This window comes from Dromiciops gliroides, chromosome 4 (genome assembly GCF_019393635.1).
Source record: "Dromiciops gliroides isolate mDroGli1 chromosome 4, mDroGli1.pri, whole genome shotgun sequence".
In the NCBI taxonomy this organism is placed as follows: Eukaryota; Metazoa; Chordata; class Mammalia; order Microbiotheria; family Microbiotheriidae; genus Dromiciops; species Dromiciops gliroides.
In genome coordinates, this window is record NC_057864.1 from 192826001 (window position 1) to 192851259 (window position 25259).

Consider the following 25259-nt stretch of genomic DNA (forward strand, 5'->3'; position numbering starts at 1 on the left):
GTAGGTTGGAACCTGCTTTGCGATTTAGGGTCCCGTAAAGTTGTCCAAGGCACTGAGAGATTTAGCCTCAACTTACCTGGCCAGTATTTGACAGTCAATCACTAAGCATTTACTAAGTGCCTCCTATGGCCAGGCATTGTTCCAGGTGTTGGATATACAAGTATTAAGAATGAAAGAATCTGGGGCAGCTAGGTGGCACAGTGGTTAGAGCACCAGCCCTGGATTCAGGAGGACCTGAGTTCAAATCCGGTCTCAGACACTTAACACTTACTAGCTATGTGACCCTGGGCAAGTCACTTAACCCCAACTGCCTCACTTAAAAAAAAAAAAGAATGAAAGAATCTGTACTCCCATTTTAATATCAAACATAGGACTTGACCAGAAATATTCCTGGCTCTAAGGCTGCCTCTCTCCTACAGCCTTACAGCCTCTAACATGTTAAATAACATGTGTGAATTAAAAATGTTTCTTACCTCCATGTGGCCAGAATAGAGATATGGTCTTAGAGTCTGGAAAATCTAGGTTTGAGTATCACCTCTGATGCTGATCATGCAACCCTGAGCAAGTTACCTCATCCCTAAGACTCACTTGTAAACTTGAGGATACTTGTAGTACCAACATCACAAAGTTGTTGTGACCTAAATGTTTGAAAACTTTAAAGCACTATATGTGTTAATTATTCCTTAAAGTAGGGTCTTTTAGGTCCTCAACTTGCCTTTTTGTATGTATATGAAAGTTTAAAAAAAGTATTCTCTTGGGAAACTAACCCATCAGCTCATGTCTCTTCCTCTAATAATTAGTCTCATTATCTTCCAAGACACAGTCCTTTCCCTTATTTATTTCCTTCCTCATCAGTTCCAAAGGGTCAGAGATGGATTGTACTTTAGATCTTTCATCATTTTAGTCTGGCTTTCCATCTCTCCCCATTTAGCAATTCCAGATGAATGAAGTTTTACTTTATTTGGTTGTCTAATAGTGAAGTAAACACTTTGGTACTTCCTCCCACCCCCACCCCCCAAATTCTCTCCCTAGAGGCCCAACTTAGACCAGTAACAATTTCCTTCCCAGCTGGCCCAGGGGAATTGAGTTCTGCTACACAGAACTGGTCTCACTGAAAAGGCAGTTCATATGACCCTGAATGTGTTTGACCCTTCTCAGGATGTGGTACGTGGGATAAAAACCCTTGCTTGCTTGTTTACTATAAAATATTTTTCCAATAATATGTCACATGTATATGTATATTTTAAATAGAAAAAAAGAAGGGGGAAAAAACCCTTACTTTTTTTCTTCTCATGTTATTTTTTTGAATGGGATGCTACAAATAATTGCTAATGGTAATTAAGGGCCAAGAAGAGAATGGGGGTAATAGACTGGAAATGAAGCAGCCTTTTCTGTGCTTATTCAAATAAGGCTTCCTGGAGGAAACAAGATTTACTGGGATAGTCAGTCATGCTTTGAATCTGTTAGTACCTCATTCTCTCTCTCTCTCTTTTTTTTTTCTTTTTTTGGTGGAGCAATGAGGGTTAAGTGACTTGCCCAGGGTCACACAGCTAGTAAGTATCAAGTGTCTGAGGCTGGATTTGAATTCAGGTCCTCCGGAATCCAGGGCTGGTGCTTTATCCACTGCGCCACCTAGCTGCCCCCTCATTCTCTTCTTAATGAGAGCAGACATCCTGAAAGAGAGAAATAAGAGCTATTTATTAGAACTTTGAGTAAAACAAAAAACAAACCTTTTCCCCAACATGATCAGAGAAGGCTGCCTGTAGGAGCTAGGAAATGAAATGAGCTTGAATAAAGACAGTGGTCCTATTAATGGATGCATAGATTGAAATAGACTGTTCTTAGAGAATTTCTCTCAGAAGATTCCTCACCTGACCTTCATAGGAAAGACCAGCCCAGCTGCTCCTCAGGGACAGTCCATTTTGCTAACATGGGTTTCTCACTTGCCCCAAGTTGTAGCTACTTCCAGGAGAAATGCTGCTCAAACTTTTTAAAGTCCTTATTATGCACAAGAGGAAATTGAAGATTTATATAAAATAACATGAAGCTTATAGAGGGAGCACTTTTTTGGATTTTTTTGAGTTTGGGGGGTGGGATGGGGTGGAGGATCTAAGCCCAAATAACCCTTAATGGTAATAACATTTCCTTCAATTATGATCTTTAAAAATCTCAATATTTTAATTTTTCCCACTTTACATATTAAAAACAATTTTAACCTTCATTTTTTACAATTTCGAATTCCAAATTCTCTCCTACCCTCCCACTCCTTCCCTTTCCCTAAGGTGGCAGACAATTTAATAAAGTTTATACATGTGCAGGCATGCAAAACATATTTCCATATTTGTCATGTTGTAAAAGAAAACAGACAAAAAACAAGAAAAATAAAGTTAAAAAACAGTATGCTCATTTCCTTCTCTGGAGATGTATAGCATTTTTCATCATAGGTCCTTCAGAATTGTTTTAGATCTTTGTATTGCTCAGAATAAGTCAATCACAGTTGATCATTGCATAATATTGCTCTTACTGTGTACAATGTTCTTCTGGTTCTACTCATTTTACTTTGCATCAGTTCATGTAGGTTTCCAGGTTTTTCTGAAAGCATCATGCTCATCATTTCTTATAGCGTGGTAGTATTCCATCACAATCACATACACCAACTTGTTCAAGCACTCCCCAATTGATAGGCATCCTATCAATGTCTAATTTTTTGCCACCACAAAAAAAGAGCTGCTAAAAATATTTTTGTGCATACAGGTCCTTTTCCTTTTTTAAAAAAAAAATCTCTTTAGGAAAAAGACCTAGTAGTGGTATCTGTGGGTCAAAGGGTATGCACAGTTTTGTAACCCTTTGGGCCTAGTTCCCAGTTGCTCTCCAGAATGGTTAAATCATTTCACAACTCCACCAACAGTGCATTGGTGTCTCAGTTTTCCCACATCCTCTCCAACATCTGTTATTTTCCTTATCTGTCATATTAGCCAATCTAATAGGTATGAGGTGGCATCTCAGAGTTGTTTTAATTTGCATTTATCTAATCAGTAGTGATTTAAAGCATTTTTTCATATAAGCATTGATATCTTTGATTTTTTCATCTGAAAACTGCAATTGAGGAATGTTTCAGATTCTTATAAACTTGATTCAGTTCTCTCTCTATACACACACACACACACACACACACACATATATATATATATATATATATATATATATATATATATATAGAGAGAGAGAGAGAGAGAGAGAGAGAGAGAGAGATGAGAGAGAGAGATGAGATATGAGGCCTTTATCAGGGAAACTTACTATAAAATTTTTCCCAGTTTTCTAAATTATGAATTTTTTAAAAAACATTCTGAGAAGGAGTCATCCATAGGTAAATGGGTCCGTGACACACAAAACATGTTAAGAATCCCTGCTTTTGTGAATGTTTTAATGAGTTAATGTGTTACCTTTCCAGGTAAGATGAAGGTTTACATTTAAAAAGCGGTTTCCCAGTTTGATCCCCTTACCTCCAGAGTAAGTGCCTCAATACAAAGGAAGGTTCTAATGTTGGGGATTTTAGCCACTGAACAAGGAGGAAAAGGAAATATTCTTAAACAAAGGTCAGCCTTCAAATCTGCTGCCTGTTGTATGGGGGTGAATCCTGTTACTAGAGGATGTTTTATAAGATATCTTAGAAGCTACTCTAAGGCTATATCCTTTGGTTGTTAGGATGTAACAATGATAAAAACAACAATAATAGTTTACTTTTTTGTTCGTGCTCTTAAAAAAATTTTGGTTTTGTTAATTTTTAGTCCAAAGAAAAGAGATATATAATGAAATACTATAGTAAGTAAGGTAGCAATAGAACATTTCCCCAATAAACCTAGGACATACTGTCCCACAAATACGCACACAACTTAAGTGGTAAATTAAAAATAGTTTCAGAGGGGGCAGCTAGGTGGCACAGTGGATGGAGTACTGGCTTGGAGTCAGAAGACCTGAGTTGAAATCCAGCCTCAGACACTTGACACTTATTAGCTGTGTGACCCTGGGCATGTCACTTAAGCTTGATTGCCTCACCAAAAATGGATGGATGGATGGATGGATGAGTGAATGAATGAACAAATGAATGAACTAATGAACAGACAAATAAATAAATAAATGAAGGTAGTCTCAGAGGGAAGGGCACCAGCATTGAGGCAGATCAGAAAAGGCTTCTCTTTTAGAAAGTGGGTTTTAGCTGAGACTTGAAGGAAGCATTAGGGATCCTGAGGGACACCAGTAAATTCTGGTGCTCCTTAATACCTTTATGTAGCATGGATTTTGCCTTACAGTTCCATAGGGCCCATTTCAGTTATTGTATAGGTAGCTTCTCCCCCTTCCACATCCTATACACACACACACACACACACACACACACACACACACACACACACACACACACACACACACACAATGAAGGTCAAGCATTCCTTTCTGGAAAGTTGTTTACAGTCAGCAATCTGCCTGGAACGAGACCTTGGTTAAGGCCGGGACTCACTGGAGGGTCTGAGCAAGCGAACAGTGGTACCCATTTTCTCAGTGGAGAACAAATATCCTTTAAATGTGGTTTCCTCAAAATGGATTTTAAATTTCATTTTGTCATTTTTACATGAAAACCTTGAAGTTTGGCTTTTTCAATAAAACCAGAGTAAGAGATTACTTATCTCAACCTGACCTTTTAGACTTGCTTCCAAGGGAAGCTCTGGCTAGGCCTAAGGCAACAGCCTGCTTTCATGTTTTTATCATTCATTAACATTTCTGGCCAAAAGTAATGAAATATGGGAGATCAGAGATTATTGATCAGAAACCTTTCTCAGTCTTCCTTAATGCTAGTTCCTTCCCTCCAAGATTATCTCCAGTTTGCCCTGTATATCTCATGTTTGTACATCAATGTTTGCTTGTCATCTCCCTCATTAGATTGTGAGCTACTTGAGTGAGGGCAAGGGACTGGTTTTGCTTTTGTTTTCTTTGCACGCTCAGTGCTTAGGTCAATGCCTGGCATATAGGTGCTTAATACACCTTAAGCATAAGCATATCTATAAGACCTTTGATTCCTCTCATGAAAGAATAACCCAAGGCCGGTGTGCTGAAGCCAAATTTTTTTTTTGGGGGGGGGGTGCAATGAAGGTTATGTGATTTGCCCAGGATCACACAGCTAGTAAGTGTCAAGTGTCTGAGGTCAGATTTGAACTCAGGTCTTCCTGAATCCAGGGCTGGTGCTTTATCCACTGAGCCACCTAGCTGGAAGGAAGGAAGGAAGGAAAGAAAGAAAGAGAAAGAAACAAAGAAAAGGCATTTATTAAGCAACTCACTATGTGCTAAGCCTTAGAGATACAAATACAAGCAAGATAGTCCCTGCCCTTAGAGAATTTACATTCTAAGAGAGGAAGATAACTCAAAAGGGAGCCAGGAGGAGGCAAGGCTACCCACATGGAAGATACACCAAGGAGAACCCTGAGGGAATAAGGCTACATACCTGGTGGCATGATTTAGAAATGGCTGCGAAGCAGTGTGTTAGCAGAATACGAGTCTCCTCATGGGAGGGGGTTGAAGAGAATGGCTAGAGTATAAGGTGCCTTACTCATGAATATAGCTATTATATGAACGAGTATAAACACGTAAACATCCTTTTGCGAACAATATTGACTCAGTTACATTTCAGAGAATGAAGGATGGCTCTTTCAGTCACAAAATATTGTAAAGTCAAGCCATATCCTTATGCAGGTAATAAGAATGAGGTTTAGAACTATAGTGACCAGACATTATAGCATTACAGCGATTAATGTTTTATTGCCTCTACCACACTACCCTCAAGGTACTTCCCTGGGAGGCAGAGAGGGGGAGAGGTAATATACATGTGTAAGAACCACCCCATGCAAAGGGTGATGGTGTAGAAGTCAGAGGACCTGGATTGCAATCCCAGATCTCCTACTTAACCACCTGTGTGACTCTAGGCAAGACATTTCATCTCTGTAGGCCTTGAGGTCCTCATCAGTTGGACTAAATGACTTTTAGGTCCTTTGTAACTATGAACTCTAATATAAAGCCATGTATAATGTAGTACAAGGAGTAGTTACTACAGGGTTCTGAGGAGGTAGAGAGGTATGTATGGGTCAAAGTAATGGGCAGTGCAGATCAACTGAAAAGTGAGTGGTTTGTTAGGCAGGGCATCCATCTGTCAAGGGAGAAAGAGGTGATGGGGTTCTTAGGTATTCCTCTGTAAAGAATTACAACTCTCACACACAATCCAATTAGAATAAATTTATCTTTTATTTGGGTGCTGGAGAAAGTGACCAAGAGGGAAATAAAAGATTTCACCTCCAAGGGAGGAGATGGCTTAGAGACATCTTTCTCTCTCAGAACAGAAGAAAGGCCAAAGCTTTTAGAGAGGGTTGATGGGGTGACCACCTGACAATGGAAAGTTCCTTTTGGGGGTGGGGTGGGGAAAGATTCCTGAGAATCAGGGGGATTTTTCTTTTGGAATGATAGTCCTGACCTCTGGAGTTATAACTCTGTCTTCCCTAACTTCTTAGGTGTGGCCCTCCTGATACCCAGTTGGCCAGTTTAAACTTTAATAGTCCCTTAATTCCTCGATATGTCCCAAGCCCCATGTCACATCTAAGGTTACAGAAGTCTTTTTTCCATGTATGTAATAAAACGCAGAAAGAGAATTCAATTTGAAAGCATGAATCTCCATTTAATATTGTTACTTTTTTTAAAAAGTATGGGGGCAGCTAGGTGGCGCAGTGGATAAAGCACCGGCCTTGGATTCAGGAGGACCTGAGTTCGAATCCAGCCTCAGACACTTGACACTTACTAGCTGTGTGACCCTGGGCAAGTCACTTAACCCCCATTGCCCCGCCAAAAAAAAAAAAGTATGTAACAAAGACTATACAGTTTTCAAAACTACCCTGCTTTCCTATGCTTCCTTCTGAGTTTTCTTTTGTTCTCTACTGTATACTTTTTTTTTTATCTTTTTTCTTCCTCCTTCCCCACCCTGCACTAGAGAAGACCACCATTTGACATACATATGTATGTGTGTGTATTTACATACCTACATGTCTATATATGTGAAACCATACTATGCATACTTCTGTTTATCATTTCTTTCTCTGGAGGTGGATTGCATCTTCCTTCATAGGTCCTTTTTAGTCTATTTGAATATTTATAACACTCAGAATAGCTTAGTGGTTCACAGTTATTCTGCCAACAGTACTGCTGTTACTGTATATAACGTCCTCTTGGTTCTTCTCATTTCACTCTTCATTATTTCATGCAAGTCTTTCCATGTTTTTCTAAAATCAACCAGTTCATCATTTCTTATAGCACAGTAGTATTATATGAAAATCATATGCTACAACTTATTTAGCATTCCCCAATTGATGGACATCCCCTCAATTTCCAGTTCTTTACCAACCATAAATATTTTAGAACATATAGGTTTTTTTATTTTTTACCTGATCACCTTGGAAAACAGACCTGATAGTGGTATTGCTGGTTCTAAAGGTATATGGTTATATAATTTTGGGCATAATTCCATATTGCTCTGCAAAATGACTGGATAAGTTCACAGTTCCACCAACAGTGTATTAGTGTCCCAATTTTTCCACATCCTCTCCATCATTTGTTGTTTTCCTCCTCTATCATTTTAGCCAATCTTATAGGTATGAGACGATATCTCAGAGTTGTTTTAATTTGTTTCTCTAATCAATAATGATTTAGAGCATTTTTTTTCATATGGCTATATGTAGCTTTATTTCTTCATCCCAAAACTGCATGTTCATATCCTTTAAACATTTATCAATTGGGGAAAGACTCATGTTGTTATAAATTTGACAAAGTTCTCTCTATATATTTGAGATATGAGACTTTTATTTGAGAAACTGTCTATAAAATTTTTCCCCAATTTTCTGCTTTCCTTTTAATCTTGACTACACTGGTTTTATTTGTACAGGTTACAGAAGTCTTAAGTGATGAGGAAGAGACTATGATCTAGGGTAATGGTTCTCAAAATGTGGTCTGTGGAGTCCCAAGACCCTTTTAGGGGATCCTCAAGGTCACAACTATTTTCACAATAGTCAAATATTTGCCTATTAAAATATACCTCCTTTTCCCAAAAACATATCTTTATGAGTCCAGATTTTCTTCACATACTTCAACCAAAACAATATATTACAACAAATTGAATATAGAAGTAGATATGAGAATCCACCTGCTCTCTAAGCCAGACATTAAAAAGATTTGCAAAAATATATGAAACATGCCACTCTTTTCGCTAAATTTTTTTTGTTTTGAAAAGTATTTTTGTCAAAATGTTATTTGTTGACATGTAATGTTATTTTTAATGAATAAATAAATATTTTAAACATTTCTCAGTTTTAATTTCTAATATAGTAAATATCTATATCTATCAAAGGGTATGCGGGTAAATGTTTACTTAAACCAGCTTAGGGGGATGAGGATTTTGACACACTTTAAATTTAATCTGCATAATATTAGCATTTTCTCCATCACTTCCTTACATTTAGACAATCCACAAAAAAATAAATCAAGTCCTGATTTGTAGTTTGCCTATTTATGACATGTAAATTTAGGAATTGACTGAGCTGTTTTGAGCTGCCTCCAGCACACCCCTGGATGTAACCCACATAAACAAAATCTCTTTGGGGAACCCTTGGTAATTTTTAAGAACGTAAAGAGGTGCACAGACCAGAAAGTTTGAGAACCACTGACATAGGGTTTCGGTGAAAGGAGCAAATAGAGAATGTGTCCAAAAGTAGCAAAACTGACTCTGGGTGAAGTAAAGGCCAGAAGTGAATTGAAAAGGTAGGGTTTTTTAGTCTCTTTTCTCAGCATATTCATGATGTATGAGAGGTTAACCCTTGGGATGAGCAACTTGGGCCCAGAAGAGAAAGGCGCGTGAAGGAGAGAGAGAGAACATTTCAGCCTCTATTATATTTAGCTTCAGCTGACCATGAGGGACAGCCAGTCCAAGATATCAACGCCAAAAGCTACATGGCAAGTGACTAGTCTGAGGCATCAGCTTCAGGGCTGAAAAATAGATGCATAAAGAGCATAATTGCGTTAATGAGACAGGATGACAGTATCAAGTATCTTTGTGATACCAGGCGACCTTGGCAAGTCGCTGTCCCTCTAGGGACCTCAGTTTCCCCATTTGTTAAATAAGGAAGTTGGTCTAGGTCAGGGGTTGGCAACCATGGCCTTGATAGCTTCTTATGATTCCTTAAGCACATGTATATGGGTCTTTTCCCCAAAATAAATTAAGAAGTCTGTATGTCAATAAACAAGAAAACTATGAGAAATTAATTGCTTAGCTTTTAGAAATGAATATAGCCTAAAATTCTTATGTTCTGTACAAATACACTGACATACATGTACAAACACACACACACACACACACAGAGTGCCCCCACTGGAGTATCTCACTGGGGTCTCCTCTCCATAATCCTTGACTTCATATATCAAAATTTCCTCTTCTCCACCCCATCCCACCCCACACCCCCAGTACTTGCTGCCATGCTTCCTCCTTTCTTTTACCATTTCCTCCTCTCCTCTACCTCTTCCCTTCAGGATCAGGTGCTCTTTGCCTTCCCAGGGAGATACCTCAGCACCTGTCCCCCAGAACTCCCTCATATGTGCAGACAGATCTACACATATATCTGTTATATAGAGATAAGTTCCCACAGGTGTGAGGAATGTACACTGGTGTCAATGTTTCGGTTGTCTCTGTGTCTGTTTTTTTATGTGTGTTTCTTGTCTCTCCCTATCAGATGGCAAGATCCTTAAGGACAGTGAGTCATGTCTTCTAATTATTTTGTGTGTCTGCACAGTGCCCAGTGCAGAGTTCTCTGTGCTGTGAGCATTCGTTATATTAAATGTCTCTTCTCTTTAGGACTTTGACTAGCTTAGGACCCTGGGATACTTGGGGAAGGCCATTGATACTTAGATGAAGCTGCTGATGCTGATTCACAGAGCCAGGGCCTCATGGGGGAAAGGAAACATTCTGGGAGTAGGGGTGAAAATGCTAACAAAATGTGTCTCTACCAAGTATCTCAAAATACTTTTCACAGCTAGTGTTCTTCCATTGAAAGAAATTATGGAGAATTCAGCCTTAAAAAAAAACCTAGAAGGCTAAACATAAACATATTACATTTCAGAAATACATCCTATATCTATAAGAACTGTGCTAACTTTCCACGGAAAGGAAGCAGCTCCTTCCATTTCTTCTGCTTATCAGCCTTAAATGAGCTGAAATAAAGCTGATGTTTGCAATTTGGGGGACTGGGTTTCTGTTTAGCCTTCTAGTCTCAAAGCTACTATTTTATTAAAGTAACAACTTCTGACTCCTTTGGGGGCTTTTAATGCAATATCATTGAAACATTTTAAACAGATGTCCCCCTACTGCTTACTTAACAGTCTCCAAACTGCAAGTAATGAAGAACTTCTAAAATATAGAGAACTAGAAGTGTTGTTTTTTCTGACTCTTTGTGGCCCCATTTGGAATTTTCTTGGCAAAGTTACTGGAGTGGTTTGCCATTTCCTTTTCTGGCTCATTTGACAGATGAGGAAACTGGGGCAAACAGGGTTAAGTGACCTGTCCAGAGTCACTCAGCCGGTTACTGTATATATTTATATATACAATTACTGTCTTATTTTAACCCAAGTCTTCCTGACTCCAGGCCCAGTCCTATAGAAAACTACTAGAAGTCAAACTCATGTGAGAACACGATATGGTACATCTCATCCCCCTCCTCCTTTCTGCTGCTGGAGTAGCCCCTAAGCAGCTTTCAGCAAGCCTACAGATGATGAGCTTAAATCTCATATACTGTTGTTCAGTTAACAAAAAGCAGTTAATTGATCAGCCTGTACAGTAGACCTCAAAACATGAAGTATGAAGGGGGAGCAGGATAGTGATTTGTTCCCAGACGGTTTCTATCTGAACCCCATTAAAAGAACAAGATAATAATTTTTATTAGACCTCTAACTTCATTGGTGTAAGGAATGTAAGGAAACTCCAAACCAATCATCAACCATCTAGAGAGTTTCTAAGAAGAGTAATAACAACAGCTGACATTTACATAGCACAGTGTTTCTCAAACTGTGCTTCAAGGAACCATGAATCACCTGAAGTTTGTTTTTGTTTGTTTTTTAATGAACTCCAATTTCATAATAGGCATTAAAAATAATTTTAGAAAGTTTTACTACAAAGGGTGTGCCAAAGTTTTGTTTAAAATGAAGGATTCTTGGGGCAGCTAGGGTGGCTCAGTGGATAAAGCACTAGCCCTGGATTCAGGAGGACCTGAGTTCAAATTTGGCCTCAAATACTTGATACTTGGTAGCTCTGTGACCCTGGGCAAGTCACTTAACCATCATTGCCCTGCAAAAAAAAATAATGAAATAAAAATAAAATGAAGGATTCTTTCACTCTGGAAAAGTTTGAGAACCACCAATACAATACTTTAAGGCTTGCAAAGCCTCTAAGATTTTTGTCCACCTGGGCCGATTACCAGCTAATTGCCAACTCCAGGTTCCTCACTTATAAAATGAGGGGCTTTGTGATTTTTAGGACCATTAGCAAGTGAAGGCATATTTTCATACCCACTTTTGTTCTTACTGTAGAGAGCCAGGCTCAATAAATAACCTGTTATGGACTTGGACCATTAATTAAGGCAGAAGTTTTTACTTGAACAGTTAGCCTTGGGAAAGGGAGTGTAAACAGAAGCCCAATATGAAGCATCACAAGAATTTGCTGATTGTTCTGGCTGCCCTCACTCGACCTCAATATCCCTTACCTTTCTTAGACATCCTGACATCGGGCTTCAGCATTCACAGGTGAGTGCTGCAACATCACAGCCGGGCATTTTCTTTTCAGGATTGTGTTGCTTTTCAGCCTTTCGTCTACTTGCATGAGATGTGGGGTGATTGTCAGATTCTAAAATCTTCACGCTCTGCCCTCAGCAACAACAACGGAAGGTCCTTGTGGCTTAGGCAGGAGGAGGGGCAGTCATTCTGAAGGGTTCCTCGTGTATGTTACAGGATATTCTCAACACATCCCAGCCGATGATGGATCAGATGAACAGGTCTCTGAAACTTCTGCTAAGAGCACTCCGACTACAGAAGGTGGGGACTCGCCTCTCTCCTTGCTCCCTCCATCCAGTGCCTGGCTGTGCTTCTTACCTTTGTTTTGCAATGCTTACAACCAACCCATTTCATCCTTCTCTGACCAAGGGACCAGGTGTTTCCTGTACTTCTGGAAGAGAGGACTGCTTTTTTAGGTTTCCATCAATGGGCCCTGAAGATGTTTCAGAGCCATGTGGAGCTCCCTTTCATTCACCAACTACTTCCTCATTACAGTGGCAGCGCTTTCTTAGGTCTATGCTTTGGATGCAGAGCCCTCTGGAAGTGCCCCTTTCTGTAGAGTAGACCCCTTGTACCCACCCTCCCCTCCCCTCCTCCAATGCTCTACCATCAGATCTGGGTCCGCCATTCCTTGGGCTCTGTGCCCAATCATGACCTAGACCCCTGGCTTCTTAGTCCTGCTCCCCAAGGACTTCGGGTCCTTATAAAGCATCTTATGTGTTGTTAGATTCTCAAATCCACTCTTCTCGTGTTAGTCATGTTCTCTTCTCCCTGGGATGGTTCAGAGCAGTCATAAGCTGCTGTTTCAATAATCCCTTCAGGCCTTGAAAACTTACCAAGCAAAATAGATTTCAAAATGTATCTCATCGGGTGCGGGCTGGCTGCCTTAACTCCCTTCCCATTGTTTAACGGAGGGACTCCAATGCCTCTCCAAGATTCTCTCTTGTGATTTATTGGGTAAGCATTTATTGAGTATCAACTGTGTGCTCAGCCCTAAGAGCACAGTGAAATTTGAGACACTTATCAAGGCTATTCTAGAAGGGATTTCTACTCATGTATAGATTAAACTAGACCCTTGTGGTCCCTTCAGACTCAGATTCTGTCACCACACCAGTGCTATGGTCCATAGGGTTTTCTTGGCAAAGGTACTGGAGTGGTTTGCTGTCTCCTTCTCCATGGAGTAAGGCAAACAGAGGTTGTGACTTCCCCAGGGTCACAGAGCTAGTGAGTGTCTGGGGTTGGATTTGAACTCAAATCTAATTGACTCCAGGCCCAGTGCTCTATCCACTGAGCTATTTAGCTACCTCATCCTTAGAAGATGCCAGATATATTATAACTGAAATATGATATAAAGAAAATATAATAAATACTCATTTCTCTAGCTCTTTGAAGTTTAAAAAGTGCTTTTCTCACAGTGATTCCATGAGGTAGGTAGTATAATAAGGATTATTGTTCCCATTTTACAGATAAGGAAATTTGAGGTAGGGTGGTGAAGTCATTTTCTGATGACCACATAGCTAGCAAGTGTCAGAGCCAGAATTTGAACCTGGTCTTCTGACTCAAAGCCCAGCCTACTTCCTCCATTTACCCTCATAGCTCACCTTCATATGGCTGCTTCATTTAAGTTAAGGTTTAGGCCAGTGGTTAAGCAAAAGAGCTATACATAAGCAATCTCATTTGCCTCTCATGCCAACCCTGGGAAGTAAGTGCTGTTACTACCCCCATTTTACAGGTGAGGAAACTGAGGCTAAAAGCTTGTGACTTGCCCAGGGTCACACAGCTAGAAAATGTCTGAGGGAGTATCAGAACTTGGGTCTTTCTGGCTCCAGCACCCTTAGCGCCTAGCTGCCTCTCATCCTCTTTGTCCTCAAGGAGCTCAGTCTTGTCAGGGAGAGACACACTTGGAGCTTAGGTACTACGAGTTAACTCGGGACGAAGATCAGATGCTTCCCGTTTTTCTCAAGACATTACCAAGATTGACCAACTCCCCTGAGAACATCAGCAGTGATGGCTGTTCATTGTTCGAAGTCCCTTAAGGCTGATTGTAGATCTCTTGGCTTCCTGCCTTCCTCTATGTGATGTCACATCCAAGATGCCAACAACAACAAAAGTTTGGTTTTTTTAAACCAACTCATACCCAGAAGCTCAAGAGTTTTTTTGCATCTCAGAGAATTCCGAGAAGTGGAGAATGGTCCCTTATCCTCAGAGATTCTCTGAGAGCTCTGACCCAGACCCAAGGATATTTGTTGTTCGGTTGTTTCAGTCATGTCTGACTCTTCGTGACCCTATTTGTGGTTTTCTTGGCAAAAATATTGGAGTGGTTTGCCATCTCCTTCCCCGGCAGCAAGGATATAGGGAAACAATATTGCCCTTTGGCCTCTATTTGGAAGCCCAGAGCTACATTTGGGAGGCTGATAATTAACATGGGATTCCTAAGCTTTCAAACTTGGAAAACTTTCAAAGGCTGACAATTCTCTGCCTTTTGTTAGAAGGCTCTGAACTATCACAGGGTCTTTCAGATGCGGGGGAGTGGGGAATGGGGATAGAGAAATGAAATTTCAAATTGGCAGGCTGTGTGGAGAGTATTCATTAGCCCCATCTCGACAAGAGGGCTGGCACCAACTCTAGGCATCAATTATTTTCCTTTGTGACCCATGTTGAGAAATATAAGCCTGCCCATACTGTGCCACACAGATAATTGCCTCTCTCTGTTGTTAAATATCTCCCCAAAAGGAGGTTCCCACACTGCAGCAGGGAAAAGACAGTGATTAAGCATCATCTTATCTTCAGCATTTTTTAAAAGGACCGCTCTGTGGATGTGTGACCTTGTGTACAGGCTTGGAAGGTTGGCTGTCCCTGGTTTTCCATTGTCAAAGGGCCTTGTGTCTCCTTTGTTGCCATTGCATGGCCAGAATACCATGTGCTTCCTTCATGATGAGTGCTAGGCCTCCAAGTCGCTTGTTGCTCTGGTTTGTGCTTTTTTTGCCATTGTTTTTGCATGTGACCGGGTCGCCTCTGCTTTGCCTCTCCTCCTTTTTCCTACCACACCAAACAAGGCAAGGTGGAGCCTGTTGGCATCCCCCAGGCACCTCTTAAAGCTGACTCTTGGTGCCTTCCAGATGTGACAGCACCCTTAGTGGATGAGCAGGAACACGAAGATCAGACTGCAACCCAGGTGGAGATACCTGAAGGAACCACAGGTGAGGACTCCAATAGGAGAGTTAACGGTGCTTTAGGGGCCTGGACAAGGGGTTTTCCCTAAGAGTAGCATCGGCACTGGGTGAGGGGAAGGTTCAGCCTAGCTGAACTGTGGTTTCCCTCCCCTTTTCTGTAGGAGATACTATGGAAGAGCTGCTCAGAAAGTTTGGGTGTGACATTTGTTGTGTTAGCGTGATAAACCACAGCTTTACCAAGCCCACACCTTTGGTCCAGAGCTTGCTACCAAGTCCAAGCCACCCCCAGACTCAAAACAGATGTGCAATTCTTCTTCACTTGGCCTTCTACTTCTTTGCCAGTTGTTCTGAACCCTACACAGCCTTCAGCTTAGTCACCAGTAGAAGCTGACTACATTAGCCATTCCCTGATACAGCTGTGACATAACCTCTGGCCTCCATCACCTTGTAGTCCATCCATTGTGTGACACTGCCTCTGATTCTCAAACCCATCACCTTTTCCTCAGAGCCCTGTTACCAGGCAGCAGTTAACTGGATTGCCAAAGCAAAACAACAACAACAACAACTGGATCTCCCCAATAATTATTTAATATAAGAGAGAAATAATCATTTCTCTCACTAGAGAGGGCTGCTGTTAGACAGATATATGTGTATATATGTGTGTATATGTATTTATATGTATATGTAATATTAATGTATATGTAAGATCATTCTATACATCTATTTATCAGTTCTTTCTCTGGGTGCAGATAGCATCTCCCTTTGGGGTATTTATAATATTCAAAATGACTTATTTGTTCCAAGTTGTTCTCCAAACAGTATTTCTGTTATTTTCACAAGCCTGCTCCTTCCTCACTTTCCGGTCTCCTTAGATGTTATCCCCCTTCCACGCACCATGCAGTCTGTTTCCTTTCATCTCTTTGGTAGGTATCCTTTCTGTGCCCATATTTGTGCGTGTTGTTTGCCCCACTAGAACAAAAGTTCCTTGAAGGCAGGACTACTTTTGCTCTTGTCTTTGTGTCTCCAGTGCTTAGTGGCAAGGCCTGGTACACACTAAGTGCTTAATAAATGCCTGGTGAGTGTCGTAGAGATTATCCCACAGAGTCTATATTTGAAGATACAGTAGGGTTCAGTGCTCCATTAGCACAGCAGAGACATGGCCAGGCAGCATCTGGATCATGTCTTCTTTCTCTAATAAAGACAACTGGTAGCACAGTGCATGGGATGCTGGACCCAGTGTCTGGAAGTACTGAGTTCAAATCTTGACTCAGACAACTTATGAACTGTGAGACTTGGTGCAAGTCACTTCACCCTGACTACCTCAGTTTCCCCGATTGTAAAGTGGGGATGATAGCTCCTATCTGCCTTGGTCAGCCTCCAACACTTAATAGCTGTGTGACCCTGAAAAAGTCACTTCACTTCTGTCTGCCTCGGTTTACTTATCTGTAAAATGGGGTTAATAATGGCACCTATCCAGGCAGCTGGGTGGCGCAGTGGATGGAGCACTGGCCCTGGAGTCAGGAGGACCTGAGTTCAAATCCGGCCTCAGACACTTGGCACTTACTAGCTGTGTGACCCTGGGCAAGTCACTTAACCCCAATTGCCTAATTGCCTCACCAAAAAAGCAAAAATTAATAATGGCACCTATCTCCCAGGGTTGTTGCAAGGATAAAATAATATTTATTTAATAACGAGGTGCTATACACATCTTAAAGTGCTATAAAAGTGCTGGCTACTACTACTGCTACTATTGTTGTTGATAGAGCTTGCTCTGTAACTATTTTAGCTGGCCTAGATATGAATTTGTGATATTAGCTTTATCATCATCATGAGTTTGAAATGGATATAGCCGTGGTGAACTATGTGACTCCTAGAAACAGCTGTCAAAACATCCTTCAGCTTTTGTTGTCAAACATAATCCAACCCATGAGGGTCACTATTTAGACCTTGGCCGCATCTGTGAAGGGAATGATTCCAACAGTAAGGAGATGGCCCTTGAAAGCACTTCATCCTCCCTGAGGCTTTCTTTTCACTCCAGTTGGCCAGCACCCCAGTTCTTCCTGTGGTAGGTGTAAACTACAGTCCATACCTGGTTCCATTTACTGCTGATCACACAGACTTCAGGCCCTCCTAGAGCACCCCTGATTAAGAATCCCTGCAGGCTTTCTGGCCCTTGTCTTGTGCCACTCTGGACTGGATCAAAGAGTTTATTAATATTTCCCTTTGGTTTTATGGATTATTGCTTCATCTGATGCCCTTTTTCATGCTCAGTGGAGGGAGTTTTTAGGGGGAGCAAGATGTATCCATAATCTTGTACATCATCATGCTTACTGGAAGTCTCCCAACAATGTCTTTTTCTAATTCATTCATTAAAATGTTGACCATGACAGGGCTGAGGACAGAGCAGTAGAAAGCTCTCCCTGGGTTGACGCCAATCCACTCATCACCACTCTCTGTTCACTTACTCAACCAGCTACAAATCCGTATAATGGTACTATCACTCAGCTAACATGTCTTCTTCTTTTCCTCAAGATATCGCCAAAAGATTTCTGCCAAAATGTCTTTTTGTTATTGTTCGGTCATTTTTCAGTTGTGTCTGACTCTTCATTGACCCCTTTTGGGGCTTTCTTTGCAAAGATACTGGAGTGGCTTGTCATTACTTTCTCCAGCTCATTTTACAGAAGAGGAAACTGAGGCAGACAGGGTTAAGTGACTTGCCCAGGGTCACAGAGCCGGATTTGAACTTTTGTCTTCCTGACCCCAGATCCACTGTGCCACATAGCTGTCCCAAAATGCCTTACTGAAATCCAAATGTATACCAAGTCTGTATCATTCCCTTATTTAGTGTAGTAACTCTCAAAAAAAGAAAATGAGGTTCAGCTAGCATGGTTCACTCTAAGTGAATTGATGCCTAGTCCTGAGGATCCCTGTTTCCCTTTCTTGGTGTTCCCAAGCTAGCCACCTGATGATCATTATAGCATTTCACCTGGAATTGACATCAGATTCTATAGTTGCAGAGTCTATGTTCTTCCCCTTTTGAGGACGTCACCCTTCCAGCTCTTTGGGCAGCTCTCCCTTCTGTCCCTGATTCCCCAAAGATTCCAGCGGTGATTCAGCAGTCACACTGGGGAGCTCTTCCTGCTCCCTGCATGTGCTTTATGCAGCAGGCTAAGAGACTTGATTTCATTGAAAGTTACTTGGAGTTCTCTTTTTTTTTTTTTTTGAGGGGCAATGAGGGTTAAGTGACTTGCCCAGGGTCACACAGCTAGTAAGTGTCAAGTGTCTGAAGTCGCATTTGAACTCAGGTCCTCCTGAATTCAGGGCCAGTGCTTTATCCACTATGCCACCTAGCCACCCCCTGGAGTTCTCTTAACACTTCCCCATCTATCTTTAGCATCTGTTCCATCTCTGATATGTTTATTCTACCATGACAAGACTGAAAGTCATTCCTAAAATGGAAAGGAATTGGGCATTTCCGTTTTATGTATCATCTGTAAATATTACACTATGTGCCCCAAGCAGTGGATGCTACACTTACCCCTTCCTTGTGCCTCGTCTTTCCCCCAATTGGCTTTAAAAGCCTTTCTGAGACCCATATTTGGAAAAGAAGTCAAGGATCATCTAGTCCCATTTACAGGTGGGCAGGAGTTCCATTTGTAATATTTCAAACAAATGATCAGCTAGTGTTTGCCTGACAACATACAATGATGGATAATTCACTGCCTGAAAGGGCAACCCATTCTACTTTTGGACAGCACTTAATTGTTACTGTTCAGTCATATCCAACCCTTTGTGACTCCATTTGGGGTTTTCTTGACAAAGACACTGGAGTATTTTGCCATTTCCTTCAGCCCATTTTATAGATGAAGAACCCGAGGCAGACAGGGTGAAGTGACTTGCCCAGAGTGACACAGCTAGTAAGTGTGAGAAGCTAGATTTTAACTCGGGTTCTCCTGTCTCCAGACCCTGCACTCTACCCACTGCATCATCTAGCTGCCCTTATTTGTTAGAAAGTTTCCATCTACATTGAGCCAACGTTTTTCTCTCTATAGCTCCCATCTGCTATTTCTAGTTCTGCCCTCTGGGGACAAGTGGAATGCATCTAATCAACTCTCATGCCCTTTCTACAGGTTTAGACTTCCTCCAGACTTTATATATCCCATATTCACAAGATCATAGGATCATAGTTTTAGAACTGGATGGGACCTTAGAAATCATCTAGTTCAAACCTTTCATTCCACAGATGGGGAAACTGAGGCACGGGGGTGAAGTGACTTTAGAGTTGCACAGGTAGAAAGTAGCAGAGCTGAGATCAGAGCTCAGTGTGGTCTCTTTCCCCTGCACCATACTGCCTCTCCAGCTCATCCTTTCCTTCACTGCCTTGGTTACTCTCCTTTGGACATGTCAGCTTGTCAGTGGCTCTCTGGCAACGTGGTGCTCAGAACCTATCACAGTACTCAGGATGTTGTCTAACCAGGGCAGAGTACAGGAGCACTATTACTGCCCTTGTTCTGGTTGTTCCTGTTAACATAGTCTGATTTAGCGTTTTTGTCTGCCATGTTGTATCATTGACTCTTAAGAAGTTTGAAGTTTGCGAAAACCAACAGGTCTTTTTTCACCTGAAATTTTCTTGCCTAGTAATGAGTCTTCCATCCTGCACTTATGCAATTGGTTTTTTGCACCTGCCTGTTTCATCTTTTTTGTTGACTTGCATATTTTTCATAACATTCAGCTAGCCTATCTTGTTTCAGGATGTTCAGTCAGTTTCAGTCGTGTCCAGCTCTTCATGACCCCATTTAGCGTTTCCTTGGCAAAGATACTGGAGTGGTTTGCCATTTTCTTTTCCAGCTCATTTTACTGGTAAGGAAACTGAGGCCAACAGGGTTAAGTGACTTTCTCAAGGTCACACAGCTAATAAGTATCTCACCCAGTATTTGAACTCAAGAAGATGGGTCTTCCTGACTCCAGGCCCAATGTTCTATACACCGTGCCACCTAGCTGCCCCATATCTTGCTTAGATTCAGCAATCCTGGTACATTACAAGTCCAATTACAAGTCCATCCCCTAATTGGAAGCTTGGACTCTACCACTTGCTTCCCTGCATGACTGGGCAGGTCACAATCTCTGTGACATCAGTTTTGACCTATGTAAAATCTCTTGTTTTGTGGATCAAATGATATAATGCATGTAAAAATATTTTGTAACCATATTAATACCAAAAAAGGGGGAGCAATTAACTTGTTAGTCTTTCAGTCTGTAAACAATTGAACAAACATCTGTTAAGTTGCTACAATGCAGAAGAGTCTTTATAAGTGCTGGGGATGTAGAGATGAATGAAAACAGCATACTCTTTAAACACAAGCGTTATTTTAACTCAGAAGGTTTTAGCCCTTTTTTGTCAGATGGCCTTATGGTCCTTTGGTGAATCTGGTGGAGCCTTTCTCAGAAATATGTTTTTAAATGCATAAAATAAAATGCATACCACAGACCCTGACCTACTGGGTGGATTCAACACTTCCACAAGTATGCATGATATGAGATGGAAGAGGCAGATGAGACAGAGTTCAGACACAGGTCTGTTTGAAAAAGTGATCACTTTCATCTCTGGTGCTTCTTTCCATTATGTGCCTCTGTTTGAATCCAAACGCATGAGTTTCCTGCACAGCTCTACTGATCTCTATAGACACTGCATCCTTTTCTCCTCCCCTTTTTCTTTTTCTTTGTTATTTGCAATGATCTCATCAGAGATTAATGTCTTTGAGAGCCTCCCCCTCCTTTTACACATCTTCCCCTTAAGAGACTCTGGCTTTGTTTCCCAAAACTTTTTGAAAACCATTCTCCAAAAATCCAGGTTATGTGTCTGACCATATCTGTTTTTTCCACTCCTTGTCTATCACAGACTTCAGAAGGATGTGATTGCTTTCTCCCATTTTCCTATCACTTCTGTTTCACCCATTAGTTCTTCCATAGTGATCAGAACTGTGTTCTGTTACTTTCTTTAATGTCCAAGAAGAGGTGACATTGTCAGCAAGACAAGAATTTACTTGATCATCTACTTTTTGTGGGATGAGATTTCCAACAAATATACATGTTATTGATGTCTCCCCTTCACAAATTGTATATATGTATATACACTTATTGTTTTAATGCTAATTTATTATCTGAATCAGAAATTCATCATTCCGTCCATCTTACAAGGTAATCTATTTTATTATATTCATATATCACATTATATAATATATAATATCAACATATAATATATCCTATACTATATATAACAACAAGGTAATCTATTTTATTATATTCATATGTCACATTATATAATATATAATATCAACATATAATATATCCTATACTATATATAACAATAAGATGTACATTATAATAACTTGATAATGTATATGTTAATATAATAACATTAACATATTAATATAATATTATATTAGGTATTTTCTCTTTTTATCATCACTACTATACTCTCCATTGTGTCACCCCCTCCAACTAATGATTTTAAACATCAATATATCACATCAGATATCTAGAGCTGGGAGACCTATGAGGGAGGGAGAGAGAGAGAGGGAGGAAGGGATGAGAGTAATAAGAGAAAAGCAAACAAAAAACCCCTAGTCTGAGGTTTTATCTCACAACCAGCTAATTGGCTAAGACATAAGATGGGAATAATCAGTGTTGGAGGAATTGTGGAAAGAGGTTCTGTCCAGGGCTACTTTCTACTTTTCTCTCTACTTCCCCTGTGGTGGTGACCTCGTCAGCTCCCATAGGTTTAATTATCATCCCTATCTAGATGATTCCCAGATCTATATCCTTGCCTAATCTCTTTCCCCAACTCTAGTCCCCTGTCATCATTTACCTATTAGACATTTCAAACCAGATATCTTGTAGACATCTCAAACCCATCATGTTTAAAACAAACCTCATCATCTTTCCCCAACCTACCCAAACTTCAGTATTGCTGACGAGAGTACTGCAGCCCTTCTATATGGTATCATCCTTAACTCTTCACTCTCACCCCCTGACCCCGCATATCTAGTCACTACACCTAGGCATTTATATCCCCACATCTTTCATACCTCCCCTCTACTTGCACAACTACCATTCCAGGTCAGACCATCTTGAGTAATAGCCTAAATTATTGAAGTATCTTCCTCTTTGGTCCCCCTGCCTCAAATTTCTCCATACTCCAATCCATTCTCTACTCAACTGCCAAAATGATTTTCCTAAAGTGTAAGTCTAATTCTGTCACCCTTGCTCCCAGTCAATAAACTCCAGTGGCTCCCTATTACCTTGAGTATAAAATATGAAATCCTTTATTTGATATTTATAATTCTTCACAACCTGATCCCTTCCTACATTCCCATTCTTCATATTTTTTTGTTCTTTAAGCAATTGGGGTTAAGTGATTTGCCCAGGGTCACATAACCAGATTTGAACTCATGTCTTCCTGACTCCAGGCATGGAACTCTATCTATTGTGTTACCTAGCTGCCCCCTCCATCTTCTGTCTCCTTGCCTTTAATACATTCCTTCCTCTCCTTCACCTCTTGGATTCCCTGGTTTCCTTCAAGACTCAGTTCAAGCTCCATCTTCCTCATGAAACTCTTCCTGGTCTCCCCAACCCACCCACCACTCCCCCATCCCTGGCTACTAACATATCCCTTCCAGAAATTACTTTATATTCATTTTGCACATAATCTATTTTTACTCATAGGTATGTATATATGTTTCTCCCCCATTGGAATGTTTACTCTTTGAGGGCAGAAACTTTCATTCTTATCTTTATGTCATAGTAAGAGGTGAATGATAAGTACTTAATACTTGTTGACACTAATGTACTGAGCTGCACTGTGAATTGGTCCAACCATTCTCGAAAGTAATTTGTAACTATGATAGAAAGTGACCGAAATGTCCCTAGCATTTGATTCAGGGATCTCCCTGGTAGGCCTCTACCGCAAGGAGGGCAGTGGCAAAAAAGAAAAGCTTCATACACCTCGCAATATTTATGGCAGGTCTTTTTGTCGTAGCAAAGAATCAGAAATGACTGTAGATTAGGGGATGTCTAAGCAGATTGTGGTACATGGATATAAGGGAAATGACTATACTCTAAGGAATAATGAAGAAAGAATGCAGAAAAGAACAGGAAGACTCACAGAAACTGATAAAAAGTGAACAGAGCAAGGACGACAATGACTACAGCAGTGTAAATGGAAATAATAACAAAAGAGAACAGAATGCTGTTAAGTTATAATGACTAGGGGCAGCTAGGTGGTGTAGTGGATAGAGCACTGGCCCTGGATTCAGGAGGACCTGAGTTCAAATCCGGTCTCAGATACTTAACACTTACTAGCTGTGTGACCCTGGGCAAGTCACTTAAACCCAATTGCCTAAATAAATAAATATAAATATAAATAAATGAACGAATGAATGAATAAATAAATCAATAAAAAGTTATAATGACTGAGTTCGGCCTCCAGTGAAGAGCTATATGAAGGCACTTATACACACACACACACACACACACACACACACACACACACAAACTATGGGTGTGTAACACTGTTTATAATGTCAGGCTTTTTCAATGTGTTGATTCATCCTGTTGAACTGTTTCCCCTTCTTTTAGTCTTTATTATAAGGGATGGCTCTCTGAGAGGAGGAGGAGGAGAGCCATATTGGGAAATGTGAGTGATGTCAAAATAAAAAATAATAAAAATTATTTTTAAAAAGAGACTAGTTTGAAATGTTATTTTTAACTGTGCTTTATTGCTAAGTTAAACTTAATTCAATAAACATTTTAGTATTTCTCAAGTGCCCACTACATATAGAGCATGGTGCTAGAATACTTGGAATATAAAGACAAGAAAGAACCCAATTATCCTATTCCAAGGTAACCAGAGGGGTGGCACTAAGTGCTAATCCAAGTGTACTTTTATTTACAACTTCCCTGCAAAGAGTACCAGTTGGTATTAGGTGCTTACATATGTTGCTTACATATGTTGACTCACCATTTTTATATTGTCTGTTTATGTGTTCACTAGCTGAAGAAGCGGGTATTGGAGACACACCTAACCTGGAGGACCAAGCAGCAGGAGATGTTTCCCAAGGTCAGTGGACGAGGAGGTGGGAAGGCAGGAAAATTGGGAAACTAGGTCATTATTTGGGACCAGACAGAGCAGAGACATGGCAGAGGTTGATTCTCATCTTGAATTCTTAAGGCTGGCTCTTGACTTCTTAAAGGAGGCTCTCGCACTTTATTTTGGAGAGTAACTTTTTAAAACGATTATGACTGTTTTTGATGCCCTATCTAGGCAGCTGTTGTCAGAAGGCAGCTGCCCATTTGTCAGGGTATCGGGGAACATTGTACAGATATGGGATTTTGGGCTGGCTCTGCTTCCTTTTCACTTTTCATCAGTTTGTGAGTCTTCCCATTCTTCTTTGTACTCTTCCCATTCATTACTTTAGTATTGACTAGAATGACTGAGCCCACACTCGTAACAGCCAATCATGGAAGCTTCTAGATTGCAACAGGACTGGAAGGAAGCTTGTCTTGTACTTCGGAAAGCAACACTTTGTTTATTCAGCGAGCATTTGTTGTTCCATAAAGTGCCTGTTCTGCCCAAATCCCTGTGGGCTCTAGGACTAGAAGGCACCTCAGAGGTCAGCTAATCCAACCTCTTCATTTTACAGCTGAAGAACCCACTGCCCAAGGCCTTGCCCAAGTTCACATGGGCCATATTAGATGCCAGATGTGAATCTTAGGTTCTCTGAATCTAGAGCCAGAGGGAAAATTCAAACCCCAGTTTGACACTCCAAGTCTGGGAATGACTATGCCATATTCTTATTGGGGGGGGGGGGGCCGCTGAGGATGCTCTAGTATATTAAAGAGTATGGATTCTCTCAGAAAGTAAACATACACTGGGGAAGCTGAATAAGCAATCCCCTTCCCATGACCTACATTGTCCAAACCATTGACTGACCTTGCTCCCCAAGCAGGATGATTCAAGAACAAGTGCTCCTCATCTTTTTCCAAGGTGCACAATGCATCACCAGATCCCCTTCTCTCTGTAAAAGGTCTGATCCCTGAATTCTCAGACTTGAGGTTACCCACCTCCAAAGCTCTGTAGTTTGCTGCCTAAGTAATCCAAACCCCACCTCCCACAGAGGAGTTTAAAGT

General features: G+C 40.8%; 1 protein-coding gene across 12 annotated transcripts in view; it reads left to right on the forward strand.

Moving 5' to 3' along the window:
* The window catches only part of MAPT (microtubule associated protein tau), a 166847-nt gene that overhangs the window by 70758 nt on the left and 70830 nt on the right, over positions 1–25259 (forward strand). For 7 of the 12 annotated variants that reach the window (XM_044002566.1, XM_044002568.1, XM_044002563.1 and 4 more), the window contains exons 3-5: positions 12076–12159; positions 15018–15098; positions 24124–24189. In XM_044002566.1, the coding sequence (XP_043858501.1) occupies positions 12076–12159; positions 15018–15098; positions 24124–24189 (231 nt within the window). The remainder of the gene's footprint in view (positions 1–12075; positions 12160–15017; positions 15099–24123; positions 24190–25259) is intronic. The other 5 variants (XM_044002573.1, XM_044002565.1, XM_044002572.1 and 2 more) reach the window with 2 other exon arrangements.